The sequence below is a fragment of the Bubalus kerabau genome, chromosome 3, assembly GCF_029407905.1.
Source record: "Bubalus kerabau isolate K-KA32 ecotype Philippines breed swamp buffalo chromosome 3, PCC_UOA_SB_1v2, whole genome shotgun sequence".
In the NCBI taxonomy this organism is placed as follows: domain Eukaryota; kingdom Metazoa; phylum Chordata; class Mammalia; order Artiodactyla; family Bovidae; genus Bubalus; species Bubalus kerabau.
This window is the reverse complement of record NC_073626.1, coordinates 158,962,604-158,988,777: the sequence shown is the minus strand read 5'-3', so window position 1 is coordinate 158,988,777 and position 26,174 is coordinate 158,962,604. Positions and strand designations below refer to the sequence as shown.

General features: G+C 44.0%; 1 protein-coding gene across 1 annotated transcript; it reads left to right on the top strand.

Moving 5' to 3' along the window:
- The first annotated feature begins 22,129 nt into the window (after positions 1 to 22,129).
- Positions 22,130 to 22,792, top strand: TNP1 (transition protein 1). The gene is made up of 2 exons (XM_055574793.1): positions 22,130 to 22,341; positions 22,560 to 22,792. Exons 1-2 carry the CDS (start codon positions 22,203 to 22,205, stop codon positions 22,586 to 22,588), a joined length of 168 nt encoding a protein of 55 aa, XP_055430768.1. The 5' UTR covers positions 22,130 to 22,202; the 3' UTR covers positions 22,589 to 22,792.
- Positions 22,793 to 26,174: the final 3,382 nt, after the last annotated feature.

Here is a 26,174-nt window from a genome sequence, read left to right as displayed (position 1 = left end):
CGGATCCAAAGGTGGGAAGGGGTTCAGAGCACCTCTATCCCCAGCCTAGCTCCAGAGGCAGCCTAGGGTGAAGCTCCCTGCCTTTCCCTCCCCAAGCCTCCTTCCATGACCACCCCGGGCCTGGGAAGTCTCATGGTTGAAGAGTCCCTGCTGTGCCAACCTCAGCCTCCTTTGCCCCAGGAGACAGAGAGCAGGTCCTGGCATCACCTTCCGCCTTCCCTTCTCACTTTCCTCTGGGTCTCCCACCCTTGGCCTCTCCCCCGTGCAGTCCGGTATTTGTTCCTTGGCTCATCTTTTTCTGTCTCCCTCTTTATGTTCTTCTTTTTCTTCTTTGGAACTTTTCCTGCCTCCCCATGTCCCCACCCTCTTTATGCTTCCACATCCCATGGCCACCCATTCAAGGTCAATTGTGAGTCCTAATCCTGAGCCCCATCCATGCCCAGCAGGGCTGGGAGTTGGGAGCACCCATGGGGGCTTTCCTTTGCCCAAGTGGTTCTGCAGCCTGCCTCCTGCTATCTCTCCCATAAGACATGAAATCAGGAGGAGCTGGAGAAGATGATGGTGACAGAATGAAGGCTGTTTCTCCAAGCCTCCTTTTCCCCAAGGAAGCATCCCCACCCTCCCAATGACTACCCTCAGAGAGCTGAACAACTCCCACTTTCCCAAGCTGCCCCCCACCACCATGCACACCTCATTTGCCTTTTTCCATTCCTTTTTCCTTCACTAAAAACAGAGGAAAGATCACCCCTGTGATGGTGCCTCTATGGTAGCCACATGTGTTGGCAGCAAAAGCACCAAGTTATCAGACAAGGCAGCTTCACGCACTAAACCACAGGCTTCCTGAGAGAAGGACCCATGCCTTTTGACAGTATGGTTCAAGATCACTGTAGCCACACTTCCCTCACCAACCATATTTGTGCTTGAGGCCATCCTGGAAAATCCGTTATGTATGGAGATGGTGTATACTATCCCCAACTGGGTTTGGAAGAGATACGAAATAATAGTTCAGATCAGGTGTGTCCAAGTGCTTAGTTGTTTGGCTAAGGAAGTCAAGACAACGTGGACTGGAAATTTGAAGGAACCTATGCTGCAGATCAAGGGCTTTCCTGGTAGCTCAGATAGTAAGGAATCAGCCTGCAGTGCAGGAAACCCGGATTTGATCCCTGGGTCGGGAAGATGCCCTGGAGAAGGGAATGGCAACCCACTCCAGTATTCTTGCCTGGAGAATCCCATGGACAGAGGAGCCTGGAGGGCTACAGTCCTTGCAGTTGCAAAGAGTTGGACACAACACTATGCTGCAGATCACACATTGAAACTCCTCCTACCATCCAACATTCTATCCTCAAATGCAGATTTCCCTAAACCAGTTGAAGGTCTTTTCCAGGAGTGCCTGCAGACAAGATGCCACCACAGAATGATCTAAAGCTAGACCAGGGAAAAAGCAGTCCTTTTCTCGAACAAGCAAATCTATGTTTCAACCCCAGCTTGTTCCTGGGACCTGCTAGGTGGGGTACACAGTGGCTGAGTCATAGGTACCTGACTTTGAGAATGACATTGGAAAATGATGCCAAAACACAGAAGCAAAGCCTCAAGAAAGCTCCTTGGACTCATATATAAGCTCTCTTTAAAGTAGAGTCTGTGCCCCTAGACTATCCTTGACCATTCTTGTCACCAGTTTTTCAGCCTGAAAGCCTTGTCCACCTCTGTATGTCCATCTCTCCAAGAAACATCTCTGATTCTCCTTGTCTTGACTGATGTTCCCCTCCCCTGAGCTCCCAGAGCACCAATTGCATAAATCATCCATCTGGCCCCTGAGCCTCTGTGTATTATAAGCTGACTTTTTCCCATGTCCACACTGCAGAAACTACCAGGACACCATGTGGATCCTCTCAGATCCATAGTACTGGTTCTGTGTATGCTCCTCTAGCTCTGATGTGCTTTTTCTTTCCCAGAGTCCCCTACAGGCGACTCTCCCATGGAGGCCTAGCTTTAGCCCCCTGGAGCCGTCCTGTGCACGCGAGCAGAGAGCCTGACTTGCCTGGGATCACTCACAGGGTGACCTCTAGCTCCTCCGATCTAGAGCAAGGATCTAGCCTCAGGTGACAGAAACCACATCAGCTATTTTAAAATAGAGAATTTAATATAAAAAATTATTGACTCAATACTAAGGACAGAAAGGCCAAAGGGAATACATATTAAGAGGAGGAAGCAGTTACAAGAAGCATCTAACAGTCTTAGTCTGGGGGAACAAAAGTGGGAATTAAAATTATTTCAACTTAAAAGCTTATGGAGCACAGCACAGAGATTACTTAAGAAACTAGGAATGAAACTACCACATGACTGAGCAACCCCACTACTGGTTACAAACCCTGAGAAAACCATAATTTAAAAAGACACGTGTACCCAATGTTCATTGCAGCATTATTTACAATAGCCAGTGTTCTGTGATGACCTAGAGGGGTGGGATGGAGGGAGAGTGGGAGGAAGTTTCCAGTGGCAGCAGATATATGTATACACAGAGCTGATTCATGTTGTTATACAACAGCAGCCAACACAACATTGTAAAGCAATTATCCTCCAATTAAAAATTTAAAGAAAAAAACCTTAACAGCTTGAAGGAAGAACCCACGGGGTTGAGCTCAGTGGAAGAGGGGACCCACGGAGCTGGGACCCACACCCTGAGAAAGGGTGCCGGCCAACTGATGAGGGCATTTCTGAAGAGAAACGACGGGCCTGGTTCTGTAGGTGTTGGAAAAACTACAGCTGGGATACCAGCCACGGCTGGAAGGAGCTGCCAACGAGAAAAAGCATCACCAAGTGATGCCAAAAGGGGAAGGAAGTGCATAGACGAACAGAGTGAACAGGAAGGAGCCTTGGCCGAGCCAAACTAGGGACTGCCTTGCAGAGAGGGACTAAATTCATTCACATACAGAACCTTTAGAATCGCATTACCTGCAGTATATATGAGTTCCAGGGGCAACTTGACATGAACAGAGGAAAGAGCCAAAACAGGGAGAGATCTTTTGTTTGGATTCAACATGCCCAGCTGTGCTCAGGAGCAACACTGTCTCTGTTTCATACCTAGGTTAGTTTATCCTGAGACAGTAAAGAAGATCTCTACTTAAGATGTTTAACTAACCAGGTCCCAGAATACAGAAACTATAGAACATCCCACATAGAGAGGGATCCAGGGATTAGTAAGTACAACCTCACTTTTCCACCCACCCACGAGCACCCATCAGAAGATGAGGACACCATCCTAGAAGGATCAAGCGATCAGAAAGTGTCAGGACGAGCCCTGGAACTGGATTGCTTCTTTCAGCCAATAAGTACTTTTTGAGCATCTTCTGTTTCAGATGCAGGTCTAGACCTGTGGAAAATATCAATGAATAAAGCAATCCAAGAATTCAGAGACATGCAATGTAAGCTATACCAAGGCGGAGATGTTTTTGTCTGCATCTCTTCTCCCCAAGATGCACTGTTTTTATTACTTTGGAGGAGGCTTCATTTCTCGTTAATTTTTTCTGTAGATTTCATCATGAAACAAAACGCAGAGACAGACTATGGTTACTAGAAAGTTTGGGGAGGTACCAGAATATAGATTTGATGGTGAAAGTGTTAGTCACTCAGTCGTGTCCAACACTTTGCAACCCATGGGCTGTAGCCCAACAGGCTCTGTCCATGGAATTCTCCAGGCAAGAATACTGGAGTGGGTTACCATTCTTTTCTCTCCAGGGGATCTTCCCAGCCCAGGAACCGAACCCAGTTCCCTAGATAGTACATTTCCCACCAAGGGCACTGCCCACCATATTTCTGGAAACTCCAGGATTGTCCCAATTTCAGACATGCTGCAACCTGTGACTAGGGTATCCTAAGTAACTGATGTCCTAATGGTTTGGATATGTATGACTACATCCACACTTGATTTGAAACAGTTCTGATGCTGGGACCAGGCAGCAAAAGAGCTCTCCCTGTTGATTTAGAGGAATGGCCTCTCTTAGACACTAATGGAGCCCAAAAAGGATGGTAAATCAGAAGTTTGCCTAATTCTTCCATGAAAATAGCAAATTATCTTTTTAAGATCTGGTGGGGATCAGAGGAGATGGAGAGGTCAGAGTTCATCTGGGGGTTAAGAATTCTTAAGTTCTATTCTTCTTGTTTCTAATGATACCCAGGCCCATTTTTTTTGTTGGTGACAGATATGAATGTGCTCTGAGCCTAAAATATAAGCAAGGCAAGGAGGTCAAAAAGAAAGACAGAGCAGCACTGGAAAATATTGATGTGGCTGCAATTTACCTTCACCTAAGATCAGTCCTGGGTGTACATTGGAAGGACTCATGTTGAAGCTGAAACTCCAGTACTTTGGCCACCTCATGCAAAGAGTTGACTCATTGGAAAAGACTCTGATGCTGGGAGGGATTGGGGGCAGGAGGAGAAGGGGACGACAGAGGATGAGATGGCTGGATGGCATCACAGACTCGATGGACATGAGTTTGGGTAAACTCCGGGAGTTGGTGATGGACAGGGAGGCCTGGCGTGCTGTGATTCATGGGGTTGCAAAGAGTTGGACATGACTGAGCGACTGAACCTGAACTGAAGTTCTAATTTAAAAAATATATGATTCGTGCTCATTAATCCCATGGCTGAACTGAAATTTTTATGAATTTGACCTTCAATTTTCCTTCTTTATATTGAGCTCCATTATTTTTTATCCCTTTTTTGATTACTAGTTTCATTCTTAGGAAACAGAAAAGATGAAGGAACATTAAATCCTTTCCAATTCTGTTGATTCATAACTCAAGCCTTTTTTTGGTCAGACTTTCTTTAAAGCATTTGGTAATAAGTGAAATTTCAAGAATCCTAACAGCTGGTTTACGCTTTCACACATAGTCACAGAAATTCGAACACAGGACACCTGGTAATTCATTAACTACATAGATAAACAGAAAATAAGAATAAACAAGTGACAATAAATTCAGAACCTTTGAAAACTCAGTTAGATATTGCTTTTCTAAGAATCTCTTCTGTGTGTCTTGTGTGTGCACAAATGTGCACATGCGTGCATATGTGCTTTTTTCAACTATAGTCATACACTGCATTTTACTGCATTTCACTTTATTGTGCTCTGCAGAGATTGAATTTCTTTATAAGAAATTTAAAGTTTGTGGCAACCCTACATCGAACAAGTCTATTGGCACCATTTTCCCAATAGCTTTCCTCACTTCCTGTCTCTGCTTTTTAATAATTCTTGCAATGTTGCAAACTTTTTTCATTATTATTGCATTTGTTATGGTGATCTGTGATCAGTGATCTTTGATGCTACCACTATGACTCACTGATGGCTCAGAAGATGGTTAGCATTTTTTAGCAATAAAGTTTTGTTTAATTAAAGCATGTACATTTTTAGACATAAAGCTATGGAACACTTAGTAGACTACAAGATAATATAAGCTTAACTTTCATATGCACTGGCAACCAAAAAAATTCATATGACTTGCTTTATTGTGGTATTTGCTTTATTGCAGTGGTCTGGAACTGAACCTACAATATCTCCAAGGTGTGCCTGTGTAAAGAAGCATTTTCAGAATAGGGAGACAGGGAATCCAGGATGAATGCCACCCATTGCTTTTCTATTCAAGTAGAATTGCCCTTAACTTATCCTAAATAAACAGAAGCCTCCACTATGCTAAAGGTTCTCTAAGTAATAAGATTTTACAGCCTCTCTTAGTCACCTGCTCCAGGTCATTGTCAACGTTCATGCTAAATGCTCTTTCACACTGCTGATGGGATATAGGTCAATCAAACCTCTCTAGAAAACAATTTGGAAAAAATTATTAATTCTTAAGAATGCCATCCTTCTTGACGCTGCAATTTCACTTCTGTAGATGTATCCTAAGAAAACATAAAAAGTACTAACAAATATTGGATAAATAAGTTGATTTTGCATACATTTTTATTAATAGATAAAATGAAATTATAAATGCACTAAATATAGAATGTTAGTTAAATAGACTAGGCAAATCCAAATAATGAAACATTATGCAGACAGGTAGGAGAAGGAGACAACTAGAGGATGAGATGGTTAGATGGTGTCGCTGATTCAGTGGACATGAACTTGGGCAAACTGCAGTAGACGGTGAGGGACAGGGAAGCCTGGCATGCTGCAGTCCATGGGGTTGCAAAAGTCGGACATGACTTGGCAACTGAACAGCAACAAAATGCAAACGTATATAGACGTGGGTTTCCCAGGTGGCTCAGTGAGTAAAGAATCTGCCTGCAATGCAGGAGATGTGGGTTCAATCTCTGGGTTGCGAAAATCCCCTGGAAGAAGAAGTCATGGCAACCTACTCCAGTATTCTTGCTGGGAGAATCCCATGGACAGAGGAACCAGATGGGCTCCAGTCCATGGAGTTGAAAAGAGTTGGACATGACTGAGCAACTAACATACACACACACACATTTATAAACACACACACACATACATAACACACAATCAGAAAGGTTAAATGTTAAAATGAAGCACTTTCTATCTCGTTTTTGTCTGAGATAACAGGAAATAAGTATTTCCACAACCAAAGATGCTAGGCACACTGGTAAGGGGGCAGTTAACATTCCCAGGACCTTTAACTAGTAGGGGATGGAAGTCAACAGAAGAATGTCCCAGCCTCACAGGACCAGGAGGGACAATTCTGAGGGCATTTCACACTGCTCCTCAGAAGGCCTCCAGGGGGATTGAACCCCTGTTGCCTGTGAAACAGTGATCACCTCACTAGCTCACTCTTTTTTTTTTTTACAGTTTTCAAGTTTTCATTATTAAATTCATATATAGTCTAATTGTTTACAAAGCTCTAAATAAACAAAAATGTAAAACCACTTGACAGTTAATTAAAGGAACAGCACCTCACTCTTTACTCTTCCTCCTCTGTCCCACACACTCTATCTTCTCCGTCCTGTTTTCTCAGATCTGCTTCCCAGCATAAAACCTATACTCAGGTCTCTAACTCTGGCTCTATCAGAGGGTAAGTAAAATCAAGTCACCCCCTGACTTAAATGGGAAGGGAATCTAAAACAGAGAGGATATGGGTATACATACAACTGATTGGCTTTGCTATACAGCAAAAACTAACAACATTGTAAAGCTACTATGAAAGTGAAAGTGTTAGTCACTCAGCATGTCCAGCTCTTTACAACACCATGAACTGCAGCCCGACAGGCTCCTCTGTCCATGGGGTTTCCCAGACAAGAATACTGGAGTGAGTTGCCATTCTCTTCTCCAGGGGATATTTCTGACCCAGGGATCAAACCCGGGTCTCCTGCATTGCACGCAGATTCTTTACCATCTGAGCCACCAGGGAAGCAACTATACTCCAATAAAATTAACTTTAAAAATAAACAAATACAAATAAATAAAATTAAGTCACCCCCAAGACATAATACATAGGAAGAATGGAGGAAGACTCTTAGAGAATGAATCATAAAAGAGCAAATAAGTCTGCATTCAAATTCTTAAGCCCATGAACTTTTGGAACCAGTTTCACATCTGCCAGTAGGACATAAAGGATAATGCTGGACTTATTATGACCACATTGTGTCACACAAGACCCTGACCCTATGAAGACCCACTTAGCTTCCTTCCTCTTTTCACTGACTTAATATCTAGTTCAGGACTAGTTGGTTCTGTACCCACTTCCCTATTCTTACCTCTCCCAAAGTGACCCTTTACAATAACTCTAAAACTACCACCAAGACAAGTGGAAAGATGGCCCTGTGCATAAAGATATCCAAAAAGAGGCACAGGCCTATGAACAGAAGGAACCAGGTACCATAAGAACTGGTGAACTGCTTCAGAAAAGAAAGAATATGGTTGAAGCTTACAACCCAAAGAAGGAAGGTCCTGGAAGAGCCAGAAAATCTCCCCCAGATGGTACCTAATGGAGTGAAAGGACACTCTATTACCTCTGTCTCTCTGTGATTGTTTATTTCAAGTTGATCATTCAGACTGTTTCAACTGTAAAATTAAGACTGGTTACTTCAATAGTACAATTGAGATCAGCAAAATCAAGGTTCACACAAGCTCTAAACATTTTTATAAAGTCCCATTAGAATGTGGCCATGGCCATTCACTAGTAAAGGCTCCTTTCAGCTGCAAAGACTAAAATACATCCTAGCTGGCCCTTCAAGTAGCCCCTCACTGGTAGCCCTATCACCAGCCATGACTCAGAAAAGCTGTAGTGAGGTGTCAATTGTCACTATTTTTTGCTTTGTGCAGGGTTTTAATCAAGAACTATCAGATGCCTTAGACACTGCACGTGCTGACTGTCAAACTCTGGGTACCAGGTAGGCAGGTCTCCCTGCACTGTGACTTTGATTCTAGACTGTAAGTTCTTGGAGGCTGTGTACATGTGAACAGGGTCAGTTCTATGTAAATCTGGCCAAAATGGTGAGTGTAGTGCATCGTTGACATGAATTTGAACAAACTCTAGGAGATGGTGAAGACCAGGAAAGCCTGGCATGTTGCAGTCCATGGGATCACAAAGAGTGAGACACAGCTCCGTGACTGAAGAACAAGTGCAACCAACTGACACCCGAATGAAGCAGAGCAGGCTACTGACCTCCTGGGCTTTTGCCTTCTCCTCCAGGCGACACCAGTGTATACAAACCATGTTACTGCAACATACTATCACTAGGTATAGCATTTTACTACAACATACTGCCACGAGAGATCCTCCAGTATATTCCTACAACTTACTACCACAAGATACGCTTACATCAAGTGACAAAACTACAAAATATTACAACAGCATAGCACTGCAAGATGTACTTGTGTCTAATGGCATAAGCATAACATATTGGAAGATGCCATGGACCTAAGGACACCAGTCATAACATCTTTAAATCACCGTCTCTCCCCACCCCACACTAGGACCAAATGTGATCACCTCAGAGGAAAAACAGACATCAAAGAAACCCTTGTTCCATTGGGAACACAAAACTCATTCACACTTAGGAAACAGGACAAAACCTTGGGGCCTAAGTCAGCAGTCCCCATCTCCTTTTCCAGTTTCTGCATCTTTCACATTTCAGAGTTAGAAGAATTAAGTTTTGAGGTCTCAACCTTATCGATTAACTAAAGCCTTCTGGTCTGTGATTTTTTTAAGATTGCATTTATGATCCTTAGGGGGAGGCAAGGTATGTTTCCCAGAAATTTTGCAGGTTAATAGTAATGGGTAAGGAGGAAGGAGATGAGCCAGCATACAAGGTTCAGGTTCATTTACACAAGGGTTATTCTACCCAGCTATCAGAATTACTTGATTCCAAAGAGCCCCCAAACTTTATGGCATCTAAAGTACACTATTGGAAGAAGCTTGAGAATGCTGTCCATTAAAATGTTTCCGAGTAAAGTAAGTCAGAAAGAGAAAAACATATGTTATATATTAATGCAAATGTAAAGAATCTAGAAAGATGATATAGATGAGGTAGTTTGCAAGGCAGGAATAGACACACAGACAGAGAACAGATGTGTGACACAGTGGGAAAGGGGAGGGTGAGATGAATTGGGAGATTAGGATTGACGTATATACACTGAGTGCATGCCAAGTCGCTTCAGTTGTGTCGACTCTTTGAAACCCTATGGACCATAGCTGACCATGCTCCTCTGTCCACGGGATTTTCCACACAAGAACACTGGAGTGGGTTGCCATGCCCTCCTCCAGGGGATCTTCCTGACCCAGGGATCGAACACGCGTCTGTTGTACCTCCTGCCTTGGCAGGTGGGTTCTTCACCACTAGTGCCACCTGGGAAGCCCATGCATACACTACCACGTGGGAAGCAGACAGCTAGTGGGAAGCTGCTGCACAGCACAGGGAGCTCAGCTGGGTGCTCTGGGGTGATCCGGAGGGGAGGGAGGGGGAGGGGGAGAGTTTGTGTACATACAGCTGATTCACTTCATTGTACAGCAGAAACTAGCACAACTTTGTGAAGAAATCACACACATAAAAATAAAAAATAAGTATACTTTAAAAAAGTTCCAAAACACATATGCCATTCTAAGACCGTGTCATGGTTTTGCCCTTCCCTGTGTTTACAGTGTGTTTCATGTTTGCATGATATGGGTCTGTTTCTAGAAAAATGGGTATCTTCGTAACTAATTACCAACAAGTGAAATTAGAAGTGTGAGCTAATGTTGATCTGGTTACAAGCTTTCTGGTTGTTGTACCCTCCAGCCCAACCAGTTTAGAAGGTCCAACAAACAACAAGTAGGCTCTTTTCATAGTCAGAAACCATCACAACCTATCCCAAACCACAACCCAAACACACATTTCATTAGCAAATCTCTTAAATCGGAACAAAGGAGAAAACTACATCTTTCCTCCTGACTCACTTGGTTATGCCTCTATTCATCACATTCCACTTGCTCTATAACATTAAAAAAGGTGGGGGGCAGTTTTCCAGATTGCCACAGGTCACTCTCCAGCTAAACAAAACACCATTTGTCAGTGAAAGGAGAGAAAGTTTATTTAGAGACCCTGGGGCAGAGAGGAGGAGTCAATGATGATGATGGTGGTCTTGGGCTTGAAGCGAGAGAGGTTTTTCTTTTTGCCAGCCTTGAAAGAAAACATGACATTGAAAGACACAGGTTCAATCATCTTCTTCAACCAGGGCAATGGCATATGTAGCTGACTAAGAGGCAAGAATGAGAAAATTTAAAAATTATACTCAGGTCGGAGAAGGCAATGGCACCCCACTACAGTACTCTTGCCTGGAAAATCCCATGGATGGAGGAGCCTGGTAGGCTGCAGCCCATGGGGTCGCTGAGACTCGGACACGACTGAGCGACTTCACTTTCACTTTTCACTTTCATGCATTGGAGAAGGAAATGGCAACCCACTCCAGTGTTCTTGCCTGGAGTATCCTAGGGACGGGGGAGCCTAGTGGGCTGCCGTCTGTGGGGTCACACAGAGTCGGACACGACTGAAGCGACTTAGCAGTAGCAGCATACTCAGTTATACCATTCGTTTTTCGTATAAGGACCTCCCCAGTAAGTTTGCCAGAGATTCCATCAGACATAAGGTTTCTAACAGTTGAAGAAGCCTACCTTCAACAATAGGCCTGGAGGTAATGGGCAAGATTAGGGGGAGGCTCTACAGCATAAAGAAAAAGAGCAATGAGCACACAAAGTCTGGTCCTTTTCAGGGCTGCTGAGGCATCGAGGTTGGAGGGAGACAGGGAGGAGTGAAGAATGCTAGGGAAGAGTTTAAGAGTTTGGGGGAGATGAATGGAGAGCTCTGCTTTGATAAGGGCTTGACATTTTGGAACACCTGTCAAGCTAGGATGATAATTCTCATTATCTGAGAGTTCCCTTTCTGAATCAGAAAATGTCATCAGTACCTTGGCTTCTTGTTTTTTTCCTAACATAACTTCATTGCTTTCTGTCTCTGTGGTAAATCCTTTTGATGGCATCTTGAACACTTACATCTATGGGATTTCACCATCCTCTTACATTTCCCAACTCTGGCCAGCAGTGGGTTTCTTGTTGAAACAGCAGCCTCGGTCAGCTCCCCCTCCCTCACTCCATCTCTATTTGTCCAAAGCAGCCCACTCATCACTCCCTTTTATATATGGAGACATGTGGCCATGACATGGGCCCTCTTGGTAAAAGGATCTGTGATTGATGATTGTCACAATGACTGAGACTTAACAAGAGAGCTTGGTTGGATTTGGGGAAATACTGAGACATTTGGATAAAATCAAGAAAGTACTTATTAGGACTGCTAGAACCAGCTGGTTGTGAATCAGTATAGACCATAGGAACCACCCTGAATGATACAAACCAACTAAAATTCTCCCTGCCTTGTAGACACAAGTCTAGCATCATCAAAGCCTCCATTCGCTGGCACATTTAGGTATGCATTCTAAGTTCCATCTTCTCATTTCTAGAAACAACTCTTAAGTGAGGACCTCAATGATATGGAATTTGTAATGAATCTATTAAATTATAACTGACATACAATAAAGCTGTACATATTTCAAATGTTCAATTTGGTAAGTTGTAACATATCACCACAAATCAAAATAGTGAGCATATCCTACATTCACAAAAGCTGCTCTCAGCACCTATATCATCTCTCCCTCCAGCCCTTTCCTAGACCCCACTCAAATTCCCAAAAATGTGGAATTCAAGGCCTTGGTCCAACTCATCTTTTTCATCTACTATCCCTGCCCCATTCTCCAGAAACTCACAGATACAACTCCAACCTCAAGAAGTTCAATGTCTGTGAAGAAATGCATAGAAGTAAAAAATTCTAGACATAATCTGGTAAATGATACAAAATGTATTCAAAAGATAATGGGAGTTTACTGAAGAAGTAATCATATAATTAGAGGAGCTTTATTTTAAGTTTTTAAAGTTCTCTAGGAATTTAATAAATTAAAATGCTAGAAAAAATAAAAGTGCAAGACATGGAATTTCCCATAAACATCTATACTTTTTATACTTTTGAAATAACCCAATTTGACCAGAACAAGCAGAGGTTGCCTGAAGGAAAGAATAAAAGACACAGTTGAAAAATGAAGTTGGGATTGGGAGGGCTGATATGAAAACTTAAAAAGGAACCAGACCTTGTAGACAGAAAGACGTTTCCCACACATTCTCAACAGAAGAGTGACATGATGAGCCTCGCTTTAGGAAGACTAAATAGTTTAGGTACCCTTTCTTAGGGTAAGAGTTTGCATAAATAGACTCAGGAGGTGATGATGGAGCCATTACCCAAGAGACTCCATTCATTCTGGGGCACCTGTCATGGCCTCAGTGAGAAGCAGGCCATTTATAAGTATTCATCAAGCCCGTCTTATGAATAAAACATTCAACCAGCTCTCCTGGACTATAAAGATAAATGAGATAGGGATAGTTCAATGTGTTATCTGGGATTTTACCATAAGAAGTACCTTAAATCAGGAAGGACAAGGTGGGCTTCAAGAGAACAGGACCTGTGCAGTCACAAACAATCTTTTGTCCAGGGGATCTCAGGTTTGGTTTATGCTTTTCTATCACCACCTTGATGTTATTTTTTTAACAAAAGTTCAACATACTCATCTTATACTGGGCCCCATATATAGCTAGTTCTGGGAAGACTTGACTGACCCAAAAGTAAGCCAGGCCAAACCCTGAACAAAATCATAAAGGAAAATATGGAAAATTGGCCTTGTGTGCCCACCTGAAGAAATTCTGAGACTCTCACACCCTAACCAGGGACGCTTTATGACTTTAGTCTTATTTTTGCTTCCTTGCAGCATGAAGAAAGTACCATCACCACTACTGGAGAGCAGTGGTCTACTGAGGAAATAAATACTTCTGTGTGGAGACACTGTCCTCAGCAGAACTCTAGGGCATCTCAGCAGTATGACCTTCCACATTTCCTCCCAGAACAGCAATAAGGATGTTCAGCATTTGGAATTTACTGACCAATAAAACACGATCACTGCAACACTTGACAAATCTGGCTCTTTCTTTGGTCCTTACTGAAAAAGAAGGCTTCGTTTTAAAGATTTCACTAGGCAACTCTTCCCTGCTGTTCTAGCGTAGGGTGTGTGGAGGGCAAAGTGTTGCTAAAACTTTGTGCTTTGGACCTAAGAATTCTACTATTCTAGGGAATAGCAAGGGAGCTACTTTTTTCCTTTTCTCTGGTATAAATATAACTAAATCTAGCTCTCCAAATATGAGAATTCTGCCCAAGGTAAGAGTGAGTAAAGCAAATAGGCAATAATACTGCCAAGAAATACTTGTCAATTCCATTTTTTAAGAGGCTCAAGAGGCAAAACAAACTTAGGCTTCCAACCTATCTCATCTTCTTCACCCTCAATTGATCACTTCTGAGAATAAGAAGTAGAATTTTAGCAAATCAAGTCCAAGAGATATGACTGGATGGTGAGGGTCTCTCTTGGCCCAACCTTGATCAGTAGAGTTCTAATAGGCATTTGTGTTCAAAAATAACCCAGAAATATTGAGTGCCTCCTCTGCTCAGTTTACCTTCAGCACCATGTTGGTCATAATGCTTTGAAGGCATCAGTCTTGAAGTCACTGACCCTCAGTGGGGCACCTTGAACCTGTTTTTCTGGTCCCCTTTTGGTGACAGCTCTTTGCCCCTTTCACAGGGCCAAATGTCCTCAAACTCAGTGGCAGCATTGGCAGGTAGAATGATTGCAAGAGGGCAAGAGTCTCTGGCACATGGCTCCCAGAATATGAAGGGAAAATTCAAATAGAGAAAAAATACAGGAAAAAAGAGGCCTGAAATCTCTCTACAGTGTGTCTCATGGAACAGTGGCAAGAAGCCTGGACTGGGGATTAGGCGGTCTGGGCTTGAGATCCAACTTTGCCTATAATTTGTAACTTTGGCCAAGCTACCCTTCATCCCCAGACCTATTTATTATGCAACTGTTCTGTAGAAACCCTTGCAACTCAAAATTCCTTACTCCAGTTGTTAAGTGGATTAAAATTCATTTGCTCCTAAGGACCATATGAGGCCAAATGGTTTAACATGCATGACATTTTCACACCATATCACATCCGTTCTAAACCCTAGGGTGCAGCTTTATTTTTGTCTTATGGGTGTAGGGCACTCTATTCCCAGTATATTCTGGGAAGAGGCAACTTCTTTACTCTTTTATAGCCAGGGATTAAAGTGCGGGTCAGTGCAGGTAAGGAGGTAATTAATGTGAAAACATTATTTGGAGCCTTCTTAATCATAAAGTTTGGATTTTCTTTGTATAGTACTGAACTATGTGACCATAGAGTTGGTGGTTGCAAAAGAAATAAAAAATTGTCCAATAATCTTTCGTAAGTCCAAAAATAACAACAACAAAAACAAACAGTGTTCTCTCCAAACAAGAATTTTTAATTTGTCCAGAGGAATTCCAGATTCACACCTTGCCTCTAAGAAGAACTCACTACTTTTTCCCAGTTCTCCCCTACTTTCAGATTAGAATCCTTCATTGTGGTTCTATTATATTAGCACAGGCGGGAGGGAAAAGGCCAAGGGAGCAGAAAGTCGAGATCAAATCTATTTCTAAGGCAAGTAGAGAAGGCATTATGGAGCAGTGGGTAGTCATCGGCTTGAAAATCAGCAATCTGAGCCTAGCCTTGTCTCTTGAACTGCCCAGGTCCTGCCCTTAAAGAAGCTTCTTTGTTTCCCAAAGCGGGGGCAGGGGAAGGTGGCTCCAGTTAAACCCCTAGGATCACTGCTCTTCTAATATGCTTCCCATCTTTTAGCTGCCCAATTTCTCTATTCCTGAAAACAGAAATTTCTTATGTGAAAAGAGTTTGGGGATGCAGTCAGAAAGGATGAGGGAGGAGCCTGAAAAAAAAATGGGGGGAAAAGTTCTGACAGATCTTCAGGCAGAATGCATACCATCCTCAGAGCCAAAACACCCCCTTGTTTCCCATACTGAATCTGTTCAATTCAGTCGCTCAGTCGTGTCTGACTCTTTGCAACCCTATGAATCACAGCATGCCAGGCCTCCCTGTCCATCACCAACTCCCAGAGTTTACGCAAACTCATGTCCATTGAGTCAGTGATGCCATCCAGCCATCTCATCCTCTGCCGTCCCCTTCTCCTCCTGCCCCCAATCCCTCCCAGCATCAGGGTCTTTTCAAATGAGTCAACTCTTTGCATGAGGTGGCCAAAGTATTGGAGTTTAAGCTTCAGCATGAGTCCTTCCAATGAACACCCAGGACTGATCTCCTTTAGGATGGACTGGTTGGATCTCCTTGCAGTCCAAGGGACTATCAAGAGTCTTCTCCAGCGCGACAGTTCAAAAGCATCAATTCTTCGGCGCTCAGCTTTCTTCAGAGTCCAACTCTCACATCCATACATGACCACTGGAAAAGCCATAGCCCTGACTAGACGGACCTTTGTTGGCAAAGTAATGTCTCTGCTTTTCAATATGCTATCTAGGTTGGTCATAACTTTTCTTCCAAGAAATAATTGCCTTTTAATTTCATGGCTGCAATCACCATCTGCCGTGATTTTGGAGCCCCCAAAAATAAAGTCTGACACTGTTTCCACTGTTTTCCCATCTATTTCCCATGAAGTGATGGGACCAGATGCCATGATGTTAGTTTTCTGAATGTTGAGCTTTAGGCCAACTTTTTCACTCTTCTCTTTCACTTTCATCAAGAGGCTTTTGAGTTCCTCTTCACTTTCTGCCATAAGGGTGGTGTCATCTGCATACTGGATGGGAAGAGGTAAATGGAATTGAGGTCCCTCCTTCCTTTTACTCTGAAAACCACCCCTTGGCCTTGGGCTCTGGTTTCTCTGCATTTCCTAGTGGAGATACAAGTTCTGGGCTCAGAGAGCTCAGCTCCTTGGTAAGACCCCTCTGTCATCAGCTTTCCCTGGCTCCAGCCTACCATGAGCCCCCTTTGCCTGCTTGAACAGCACTAGCAAGAACAGTAAAAACAGAGAAGACAGGGAGTGTTTGCAAACAGGGTAGAAGGTCCTTACTTCCCAGCTGAGGTCAACATCTGCAGAGATTAAGTTTCAGACAGGAGTTCAGACTGAGTCATCAACATGTGTAAGGTTTGTCACAACTTTTTCGTGTTCCCTCTAATGAGCCCCAGTTCCTGGGCTGCTAGGAAGTTCCAGCCCTGGGAAGGCATCCATTGAACTCCCAGGAAAAATAATGGAGTGAGTTTGAATTGAAGAGATGAGATGGGAGCCAAGTAGAAGTCTGATTTCCAAAACAGTGATAACCAAAGCCTGCCCCTTCCTAACCTAAGAAAGGGGCCAGCAGGAGTGCCAGCCTCTAAGACCCTCCCCTCAGGGCCAATTTGCCATCTTTCTAGGAGATCAGTCAGTTCAGTCTCTCAGTTATGTCCAACTCTTTGTGACCTGGTGGACTGCAGCATGCCAGGCTTCCCTGTTCTATGTTCTAGGAGATAAAGACACCATTTTGCCTATCCACCTGTTCTGGGCAAAATAACACTCAGCTCCAAAATATGAGGAACTGATAGCTCCTCTAAAAAGGCCAGGAATTCAGTTCTCTCTCCATGTTCCTATAGCTATCAGGAAATATCTGTTTCCTTCTATCAAGAGACACAAAAACTAAGACCCAGTAGGAAACTGAGATATGGAGAAAATAGGTTTATTGAGGGTATCTTTGCTGCTCCTGTGCTAGGTTATTTGAAGTAACTCATGTAGTATTTCGGTCATCTGATGTGCAGAGACAACTCATTGGAAAAGTCCCTGATGCTGGGAAAGATCGAGGGCAGAAGGAAAAGAGGGCATCAGAGGATGAGATGGCTGGATGGCATCACTGATGCAAAGAACATGAACTTGGGCAAACTCCAAGAGATGGTGAGGGACGGGGAGGCCTGGCATGCTGCAGTCCATGGGGTCGCAAAGAATCAGACACGACTGGGCAACTGAGCAAGAACAACAACATGTAGCCAGTCGGTGCCTCAGTTTCTTCATACAAAAGGAGAAATGAAAAGGAGAGAGCAGAAGATGAGAAGACAACAGACTGGATTAATAAATGGCTCTCAATAAAGGCCATCTCCGGGTCCACTAAGAGTCAGGGGCAAACTCATTGTGCTCTACCTCAATTGCATTGGCCCACACAACACTGGGGAAGAAACAGAAAGAGAAGCAGAGATAGATAGCAGGACCCAGAGCTCACCCCTGCTTGGAGATCTGACACAGAGGCCAACCCAAACACCCCAAAGCCACACCACTCTCTGGCTTGTTTATTATCTCCGCTGACACTGGACTTTCTGCTGCTGGAGTTTCTCAGCATGAGTGTCTGAAACCAGAATGTGTCCTTAGCCATATGCAAAGGGGACTTCTCTGTTTTTTCATCCATTCTTAAGTCTGGCTGCTTTCTTCTCTGTGATCTCAGCTTCTCCTTGGCAGACTGGGTCTTTAGGGGATGGGAAAGATTGGAGGAGAGAAATATTATCCAGTATCCAGGACCATCCAGAAACTGCTTCCTAAACTAAAGAGGGCAGGTTCCTCTGCAAACATGTTCACCAGCAGAGCCAGGCCTGAGAGGCCAGCACAGAGCACCTGAGCACCTGTTATTGGGACAGTGTCCTTTTTCCCTTCCTTCTCTAGAAATGTTTCCACTTAGTATACAAAGTCACTTAATGTTTCACTGTCCATGCTTATAATACAAAAATTGCTGGAATGAACAAGTGTTTATGACTACAAACTATGGACCATGTCGGTCCCTGTGGGAAATGCAGTCGAATAAAAAATATAGTCCCTAACTACCTGTGGTGCTGGAGAAGACTCTGGGGAGTCCTTTGGACTGCAAGGAAATCAAACCAGTCAATGCTAAAGGAAGTCAACCCTGACTATTCATTGAAAGGACTGATGCTGAAGTTGAAACTCCAATATTTTGGCCACCTGATGAGAAGAGCCGACTCATTGGAAAAGACCCTGATGCTGGAAGATGGAAGGCAAAAGGAGAAGGGGGCGGCAGAGGATGAAATGTTTAGACAGCATCACTGACCCAATGGACATGAATTTGAGCAAACTCTGGGAGATAGTGGAAGACAGAGGAGATGAGACTGGCATGTGCAGTCCATTGGGTCACAGTCAGACATGACTTAGCGACCGAACAACAATAACACCAAACTACTAGGAGCCTACCACAAAAATCAGCTCAGCTCAGAAGCCATTTAGTCCAACCAGCTTATGTACAAAATAAGAGCTGAAGTCCAGAGAAGTGATGTCTGTGGCACAGTCCAGACTAGAAACAAGTCACATTGGCTTCTGTTGAGGTCATACTCACATACATGATGCAACAATGTGGGCACAAAACAAGGTTTCAAACAATTAGAGTTGATTTTCTAGACTGAGGACATTATAGGACCATAGACTATGAACAAATTTCAAAAGACAATGAAAATTTGGAGTCAGGGAAGTCTTCCTTGGAGAACATGGGACAAAATGGGGAGAGGAGGGGGGAATCAGACAGTCAGGACAATAAGATTTTTGATTCAGCCAAGATTCCACAAATCCTTATTGGGCTCCAATCCTGTGGCTGAACTGTTCAATGCCCTGGAAATATATAGCATTGAATATAATTTTCAGATTCCTACTTTCATAGAGCTTGTTTGTAGGAAGATCAGCTAAGCTGGAGTAGACAGAAAGGTTCCCAAGATACAAGGAGGCAAGGTAACAGCCTGTTTTGTAGAGCTCTATTCACTCCTTTGACTGAATAAAAGTGTCCAACAGAAGGTCTCCAGAGAGAACTGTCTAGAAACAGCAAAAGCGGAAGATGTCACTTATAATGGCTGTTCAAGGAAGCTGTGTTTTAAAACACTACTTGCCATCTTATCTACAGACATAAGAAATACAAAGAGTGGCCTTTGAACTTCGTTTTATCTTCCATTCAATCAGCATTTGCTAAAAACCTCCTACATGCAAAAGTGCTTGGTTCTTAAATGAAGCTGATAGCAAGGGAGAGAAAAGGAGGGACAGAATGTATGGTTATCAAGCTCTATTGAGAGTTTTTTCAAAAGGACTTAATATAAAGTATAAAGAGAAAAAAGAAAAGGTTGAATGATGAGTCCATTATCAGGGAAGTTGGGGATAGTGGATATCTGCTGCTCAGATTTTACTCTGAGCTCTAGACCCATATACCCAACAATCATTCAGTATCTCTATCTGGAACTCACAAAGACACCTCAAACCCAAAATGTCTTAGACCAAAACCATGATCTTCACTGCCCTCTTGCTTGGCCTTTATCCCAGGGTGTAACTCTAACATCTAGATAGCTGCATCACATAGAAGGAAAAAAAAAAAAAATTCACACCTTTGACACCCCCTGCTGTCACCAACCAAATCCAATCCATCACCAAGTCTTTGTCTCCAATCAATACTCACTGGGCCAGGCTTAAAATAGCTTTTCATTTTCAAATATTTCTGTCCTGAATTCCCACTATTGGTAATGGCCCTTCCTTTTATTCACTTCCCCATCAATCCATCCCCCAATCTAATCTTATCACATCATTCTCTTAAACATTTTTCCATGGCTTCCCAAAGTACTTGAGCTTGTCTGGTATCTGCTCCTCTCTCCAACCTCAGTTTACACCATGTTAAGAAGCAATCATTCACTGATTAGTGTAGATGTATGATGAATAGCTTTCTCCCCCACTAGGCTGAAAGTTCTGTGAACATGGAGTCTAGGTCTGTTTTTACCCACTACTCTTTTCACAGAAGCTGAGCACCAAAGAATTGATGGTTTTGAACTGTGGTGTTGGAGAAGACTCTTGAGAGTTCCTTGGACTGCAAGGAGATTCAACCAGTCCATTCTGAAGGAGATCAGCCCTGGGATTTCTTTGGAAGGAATGATGCTAAAGCTGAAACTCCACTACTTTGGCCACCTCATGTGAAGAGTTGACTCATTGGAAAAGACTGTGATGCTGGGAGGGATTGGGGGCAGGAGGAGAAGGGGACGACAGAGGATGAGATGGCTGGATGGCATCACCAACTCGATGGACGTGAGTTTGAGTGAATTCTGGGAGTTGGTGATGGACAGGGAGGCCTGGAGTGCTGCAATTCATGGGGTCACAAGGAGTTAGACACAACTGAGCGACTGAACTGAACTGAAGTGCATGGCACATACAACATGATCAATAAATATTTGTGCATTGAATGTTTCTTCTTTTTTAATTAATTTATTTTTAATTGAAGGATAATTGCTTTACAGAATTTTGTTTTCTGTCAAACCTCAACATGAATAAGCCATAGGTATACATATATCCCCTCCCTTTTGAACCTCCCTCCCATCTCCCTCCTCATCCCACCCTTCTAGGTTGATACAGAGCCCCTGTTTGAGTTTCGTGAGCCATACAGCAAATTCCCATTGGCTATCTATTTTGCATGTGGTAATGTAAGTTTCCACGTTACTCTTTCCATATATCTCACCCTCTCCTCCCCTCTCCCCATGTCCATAAGTCTATTCTCTATGTCTGTTTCTCCATTGCTGCCCATGCTCGTATTTGTGCATTGAATTTTGTTTAATGGTTAAGTCAACGGTTCTCAATCAGCAGTGATTTTTGGCCCTCTACCCCAGGCAGTTTGGAAACATTTTTGGTTGTCACAGCTATAGGGGCTCTACTGGCATCTAATTGGTACAGGCTGGGAACGCTGCCAAAGGTTATACAGCACACAAGACGATGTGAAAATTAGTAAAAGAAAACCTCAACAAAGATTGGAGTTGACAGGCCCATAGAGGGAGCTCTCACCCCCTATCACTTATGGTCAAATACCCCCAAAAGGAAGATATTAGTTACTGACCCCAACAGGAAGACATCAGGTACTAACCCCATCAGGAAGTGCAACTACTCTACTACCCCAGCAGGAGGATGGAAGACTTCCATCACCCAGCAACAAGCCCGGCCAATGAAAAGGGCCTCAGCTTAGCCAATGAGAAGACTTCATCACCTGAACTTTCACTTTCCTCCAATGAACCCTCATTATTTCCTTACTGATGACTTCCTTTCCTTGTCCACCTCTCCCTACTATAAAAGCCTTCCATGTGGTGTAGCCCTTGGAGTATCTCTCTGTCCACCAGGTGAGATGGCTGCCTGATTCATGAATCATTTAATAAAGCTAATTAGATCTTCAAATTTACTCAGTGAAATTTTGTTTTTTTAGCAATGATAGTCCCCCATAATTAGTGTCAGCAGTGCTCGGGTTGAGAAAATTTGATTTAGATGAAAGAGAAAGAATATTTATGTTTTAGTCATATTGAATTGGATTTGCTAGAGTCAAGTCCTTATAGACATTGTCAATTCCCAATGCCATAAGAGAGACTTAAATATGATGCATATACACACCAACTATTAAATTCCCTACAGGCAGGAGATAGCTCTTTTGATGCCTCTTGTACTCTCCAGGTGCCCAACATAGGATTGGAATTTAGGTACTCAGTAACACCTATCTGGAAAACCTCATTTATCATTAAAAAAAAAAAAAAAAAGACTACAACATTGAGGGTAGCCTTGAGCTGCATTGGAGGGATCACCTAGTTTCATATATATTACCCAACTGTAACAAAGCCTAGTGACATCACAATGGAGCCCAGCCCATCTGCTAAGCCCCGCCCTCTTCACAGTCATAATGGCTAAGGCCTTAAATAGCCAGACTCTGGCCCCTGGGTCCTGCAAAGCCCCTCATCTTGGCAGAAAGTACAATGTCGACCAGCCGCAAATTAAAGAGTCAGGGCATGAGGAGGGGCAAGAACAGAACTCCTCACAAGGGAGTCAAAAGAGGTGGCAGCAAAAGAAAATATCGGAAGAGCAGCCTGAAGAGTAGAAAACGCTGTGACGATGGTGAGTGAGGGATGGGTGGGAGAGGAGTCAAACGGGGGACCTTGTTGTCCTGAGGGCCTTTCTTCTTGAAGTTAGCTCTCATAGGACCCTGAATTCAGCCTGAGAATTTCGTTCTCAACCAGGTTCCCATCTGGGCAGGAAGAGGATGAATGGGGTTCGTGAATCTTCAGTGACTATTCTAACTGGTGTCCTGTTGCATGCTTGTCCTTTCCCTACAGCCAATCGCAATTTGCGCTCCCACTTGTGACTCCACCAGCGGGCTCTGCCCTGGTGGACTTTGAACGACACCAGGCAGCAACCGAACAGAAGGGGGACTGCCAAGGAGACCTGAAGTTAGACCAAAGCCAGAGAAGAACTTATCATGTGCATAAAATGCCAATCATGACGAAATGAGGCATGTATATGTTGGCTGTTTCTCCCTAACATCTCAATAAAAATTTTGAAAGCTGAATTTCAGTGTCGTTTGATCTTTTGGTTGGAAACTGGGTTCCTGAGCTGGGCAGGCTTAGGGGGAATAATTAGCAGGTATGAAACCTATGAAACTATTAAATAAACCATTAAATGTGATTTGGATGATAGCAGTGTAATTTGTATTTAACAACTCTCTCATCTGTGTGCACTCTGACCATGCAGCATCACTATATAGGTGATTAGTGGTCTCAATGAACTGTCTTCCTCCTCATCAGAGTGCCAGTTATGAGCCAAAGCTGGCAAGCTGGTTTTGTCAAGAGGCTTAAAACCGTGATCTCCTAAACTCAAACCATATCTCCCTCAGTGCTTCTAATCTGATTGTGTGGGCATGATCAGCAGGTATTTAAAGATAGGGACACCTTGTAGGCAGAGGACAACATGGGTCTGAGATTGGCTAGGTTGGATTTCAAATGGATAAGATCAGAGGCAATATGGCAAGGAAGATTAAATTCAAGACAGATGGTGTGACTCTGATGTCATAAATGAAACTCAGTCTGGGTGGACCTTACTCGCAAGGAAGAACTGTCCTTTGCTGTCACCCTCACTTTACCTTGACTTTGGGTTTGTCCCCGGGCAGGAATCTGACACCTCCTCTCAGCATCCACCACTCAGGAGGGGGCAATATTTTTCTTAATGAGTGCTTCCTGTTGCCTCAGAGGCAGTACCAGGGCAGCACAGAGAGGAACTGAGACTCATTAAACCAAGCCACCCACAGAACCAAGCCACCCACTTGGATTCTGGGGAAGCAACCAGGAGAGGATATAAGCCGGAAGGAATGAGAGGAGCATGAGGTCATTCATGAAGTTTCCTACGTGGATAGGGGCGAGGGGGGGCGCGTTGTGAGATGAGGGACAAGGCCAGGGGACAAAGGAAAGAAAACAGAGCCTCTTTCTCTGCAGAACTCCACACATTTTCAATGAGGCCATTGAGTTAGAGTCCTAAGGAGGTGTAGGTACTGGGATGTGGGGGTGGGAATAAGCGCTGCACCTGTGGGCCAGATTCTAGCCGAGTAGCAGGAAAGGATGAGAAAAGCGCAGGTCAGGGCGGGAGTAAAGATGCTCCAGGTTGTCCTGCCTGTGCTCCTCACCCTAGAGAATGCTCACACTGCTCCTGAGCTAAGTCAGCATCAGGCACCCAGACTCTTCAAAACTCATTAAACTTGTATTTCCCTCCAAATGTTTTCAGTTTCCATTTTTATAAAGAGGGAGTAGAAAAAATACTCCCTTCACAACCCTCCTCTTCTACAGTTTTACCTCTTAAATATTCCTTTGTCCCTGTTTTTCGAACCAGACTCAGACTCAGATGATTCCCAAATAGATGTTTGTCCACAGCGTGACCCCACAAAGCTCAACTGAAATCCCTGATCAGAAACGAGCAGTTCTCACATTCTCTTGGGTCCTTTGGGAGCTCCTCTGCCTCCATGTAAAGAAAGCCAAAAGCTCCTTGCAAACACACAAAATCCAGTTATTTTAATGTCAAGCTTTTGCTGCTCTGGCAATAAATTCTTCTCATTCATCAGCCATCAGGGAGTGCAGCCAGTTAGAATTCCCACATGGGGCCGAAATAGCGAAGCCTTTATATCCCCGCCTGCCTAGCAGGCTGCTTAGGAAAGGGTGACCTCAGGCCAGGAATTCCTCTGTGCCGAGGCAGACCCTGAAGTCAGGAGGCTGTTTGTGGGACCTCATGTAACACGGTCTGGACCGCACGTCTTTGTCTCTTCCGCTGGCTTTCTGATAACCTGCATGCCTTCCCACCTTCTTCTCCCCACCTTTTGCCCCTGCCACTCCCTGCTCAGACTGTGTCCTGGGAGCCTTCAAATGCTTTCACGCACAGCTCAGCCCTCGCTCCGTGATCCCTGCTTTGCCTTTTCTCTGCCATCTTTCTGATGCAAAGACAACCTAGGGAAGAGTCAATAGAACAACAAAGCAGTGTGAAATGTGCTTCCCTCAGGAAACTTATTATTTCTTAAACAGGAATATTATTTCACATGGTAACCATGGAAATATTATTCCCAGGTCCATCAGGATCCCACCAGGAAAGCAGATCCTGGAAGGAACTCAGATGAAGAGGATTCACAGAGATGAGACCTCTAGAGCCTGGCAACGATGGCCCTGCAGAGGCCAAGGGATGGAACAGTGTTGCAGGAGCCCTGTGAGATTCAAAGCTGTGCATTTGGTCCAGGGGGTGGCGGATGGGCCTCTGGGTAAAGACAGTACGGGGAGGGCACAGCCACTGCTGATCTCAGCAGTACCATAATGTTTCTCTTTCTCAACCAAAAGGCAGCAGGTTAAGGACCCCATGTGATGCAGGCCATCAAGGGGCAGAGGATGCTGAGGAATAGCTCTGAAAAACCAGCGATGGTAGCTGGCACAGCCTGGGATGCAAAATCTCTTCATTAGACTTCTAATAGCCTGTCACCTTAACATCCCATCTGTCTTCTCTCATTTCTTGTCATAAAGGCCCTTCAGAAGTGACCAGTAGAGAGACCCTCAAACCTAGTTGCTCAGGTGTCTTGCGCCCTTGACTCAAAAAACATGTGTTCAGGATTTCTCTTGTGGTTCAGTGGTTAAGAATCTGCCTGCCAATGCAGGGGACACAGGTTCGACCCCTGGTCTGGGAAGATTCCACATGCCGCAGGACAACAAGACCCACGTACGTCAACCACTGAGCCCATGAGCCGCAACGACTGAAGCCTGAAGCTCAAGTGCTCTAGAGTCCATGAGTTCACAACTCATGAGTTCATGAGTTCAGCTCTAGAGTTCACAACAAGGGAAGCCACCACAGCGCAAAGTCCATGCCCCCCAAGTAGAGAGTAGTCCCCACTTTCCACAACTAGAGAAAGCCTGCAAGCAACAACGAAGAACAGCCTAGCCAAAAAACAGATTAAAAAAAAAAATTTTTTTTCAAAAAACATGTGCTCATGTCATTGGCAGGACAGTATTATTCCCACACAAAATGTTCTAAGACAACGTTAACTGGTGATTAGGACAGGCAGGCAGAACTCAAACAGTTCGAGGCTGGTTAGGGCAGCTAGACCCTTGCCTGGTGACTTCTCTTTGCCCTCTTAGACAGGTGTGGAAGGATTGGCAGTCACCCGGAAAACTCTGTTTTGCAGTAAGAACATTTTCCAGGCACACAGGCTGGACATTTTCCAGCTCTGGTGTTGACTTAGTCGCTGCCCTCCAGGAACGTTCATTCTGGCTCCCTGTTGACACCTGCCGGCCCAGCCCCCACTAGGCAGGCGCCCAGAGGGGAAGGGCACAGGGGTCTTGTGACACTCCAAGACCTCACCCTCTGTGTGCTTTTTCTCCATCTCCCTCACCAACGGGAATTTGTTCCTTTCTCCAGTTTTCTCTGGAACG

What these genes read in the sequence shown, in the direction of transcription:
- TNP1 (XM_055574793.1), top strand. Translation starts at nt 22,203, where the DNA reads ATGTCGACCAGCCGCAAATTAAAGAGTCAGGGCATGAGGAGGGGCAAG. An exon ending in TAGAAAACGCTGTGACGATG is followed by an intron (nt 22,342 to 22,559) that starts GTGAGTGAGGGA and finishes CTTTCCCTACAG; the next exon opens with CCAATCGCAATTTGCGCTCC.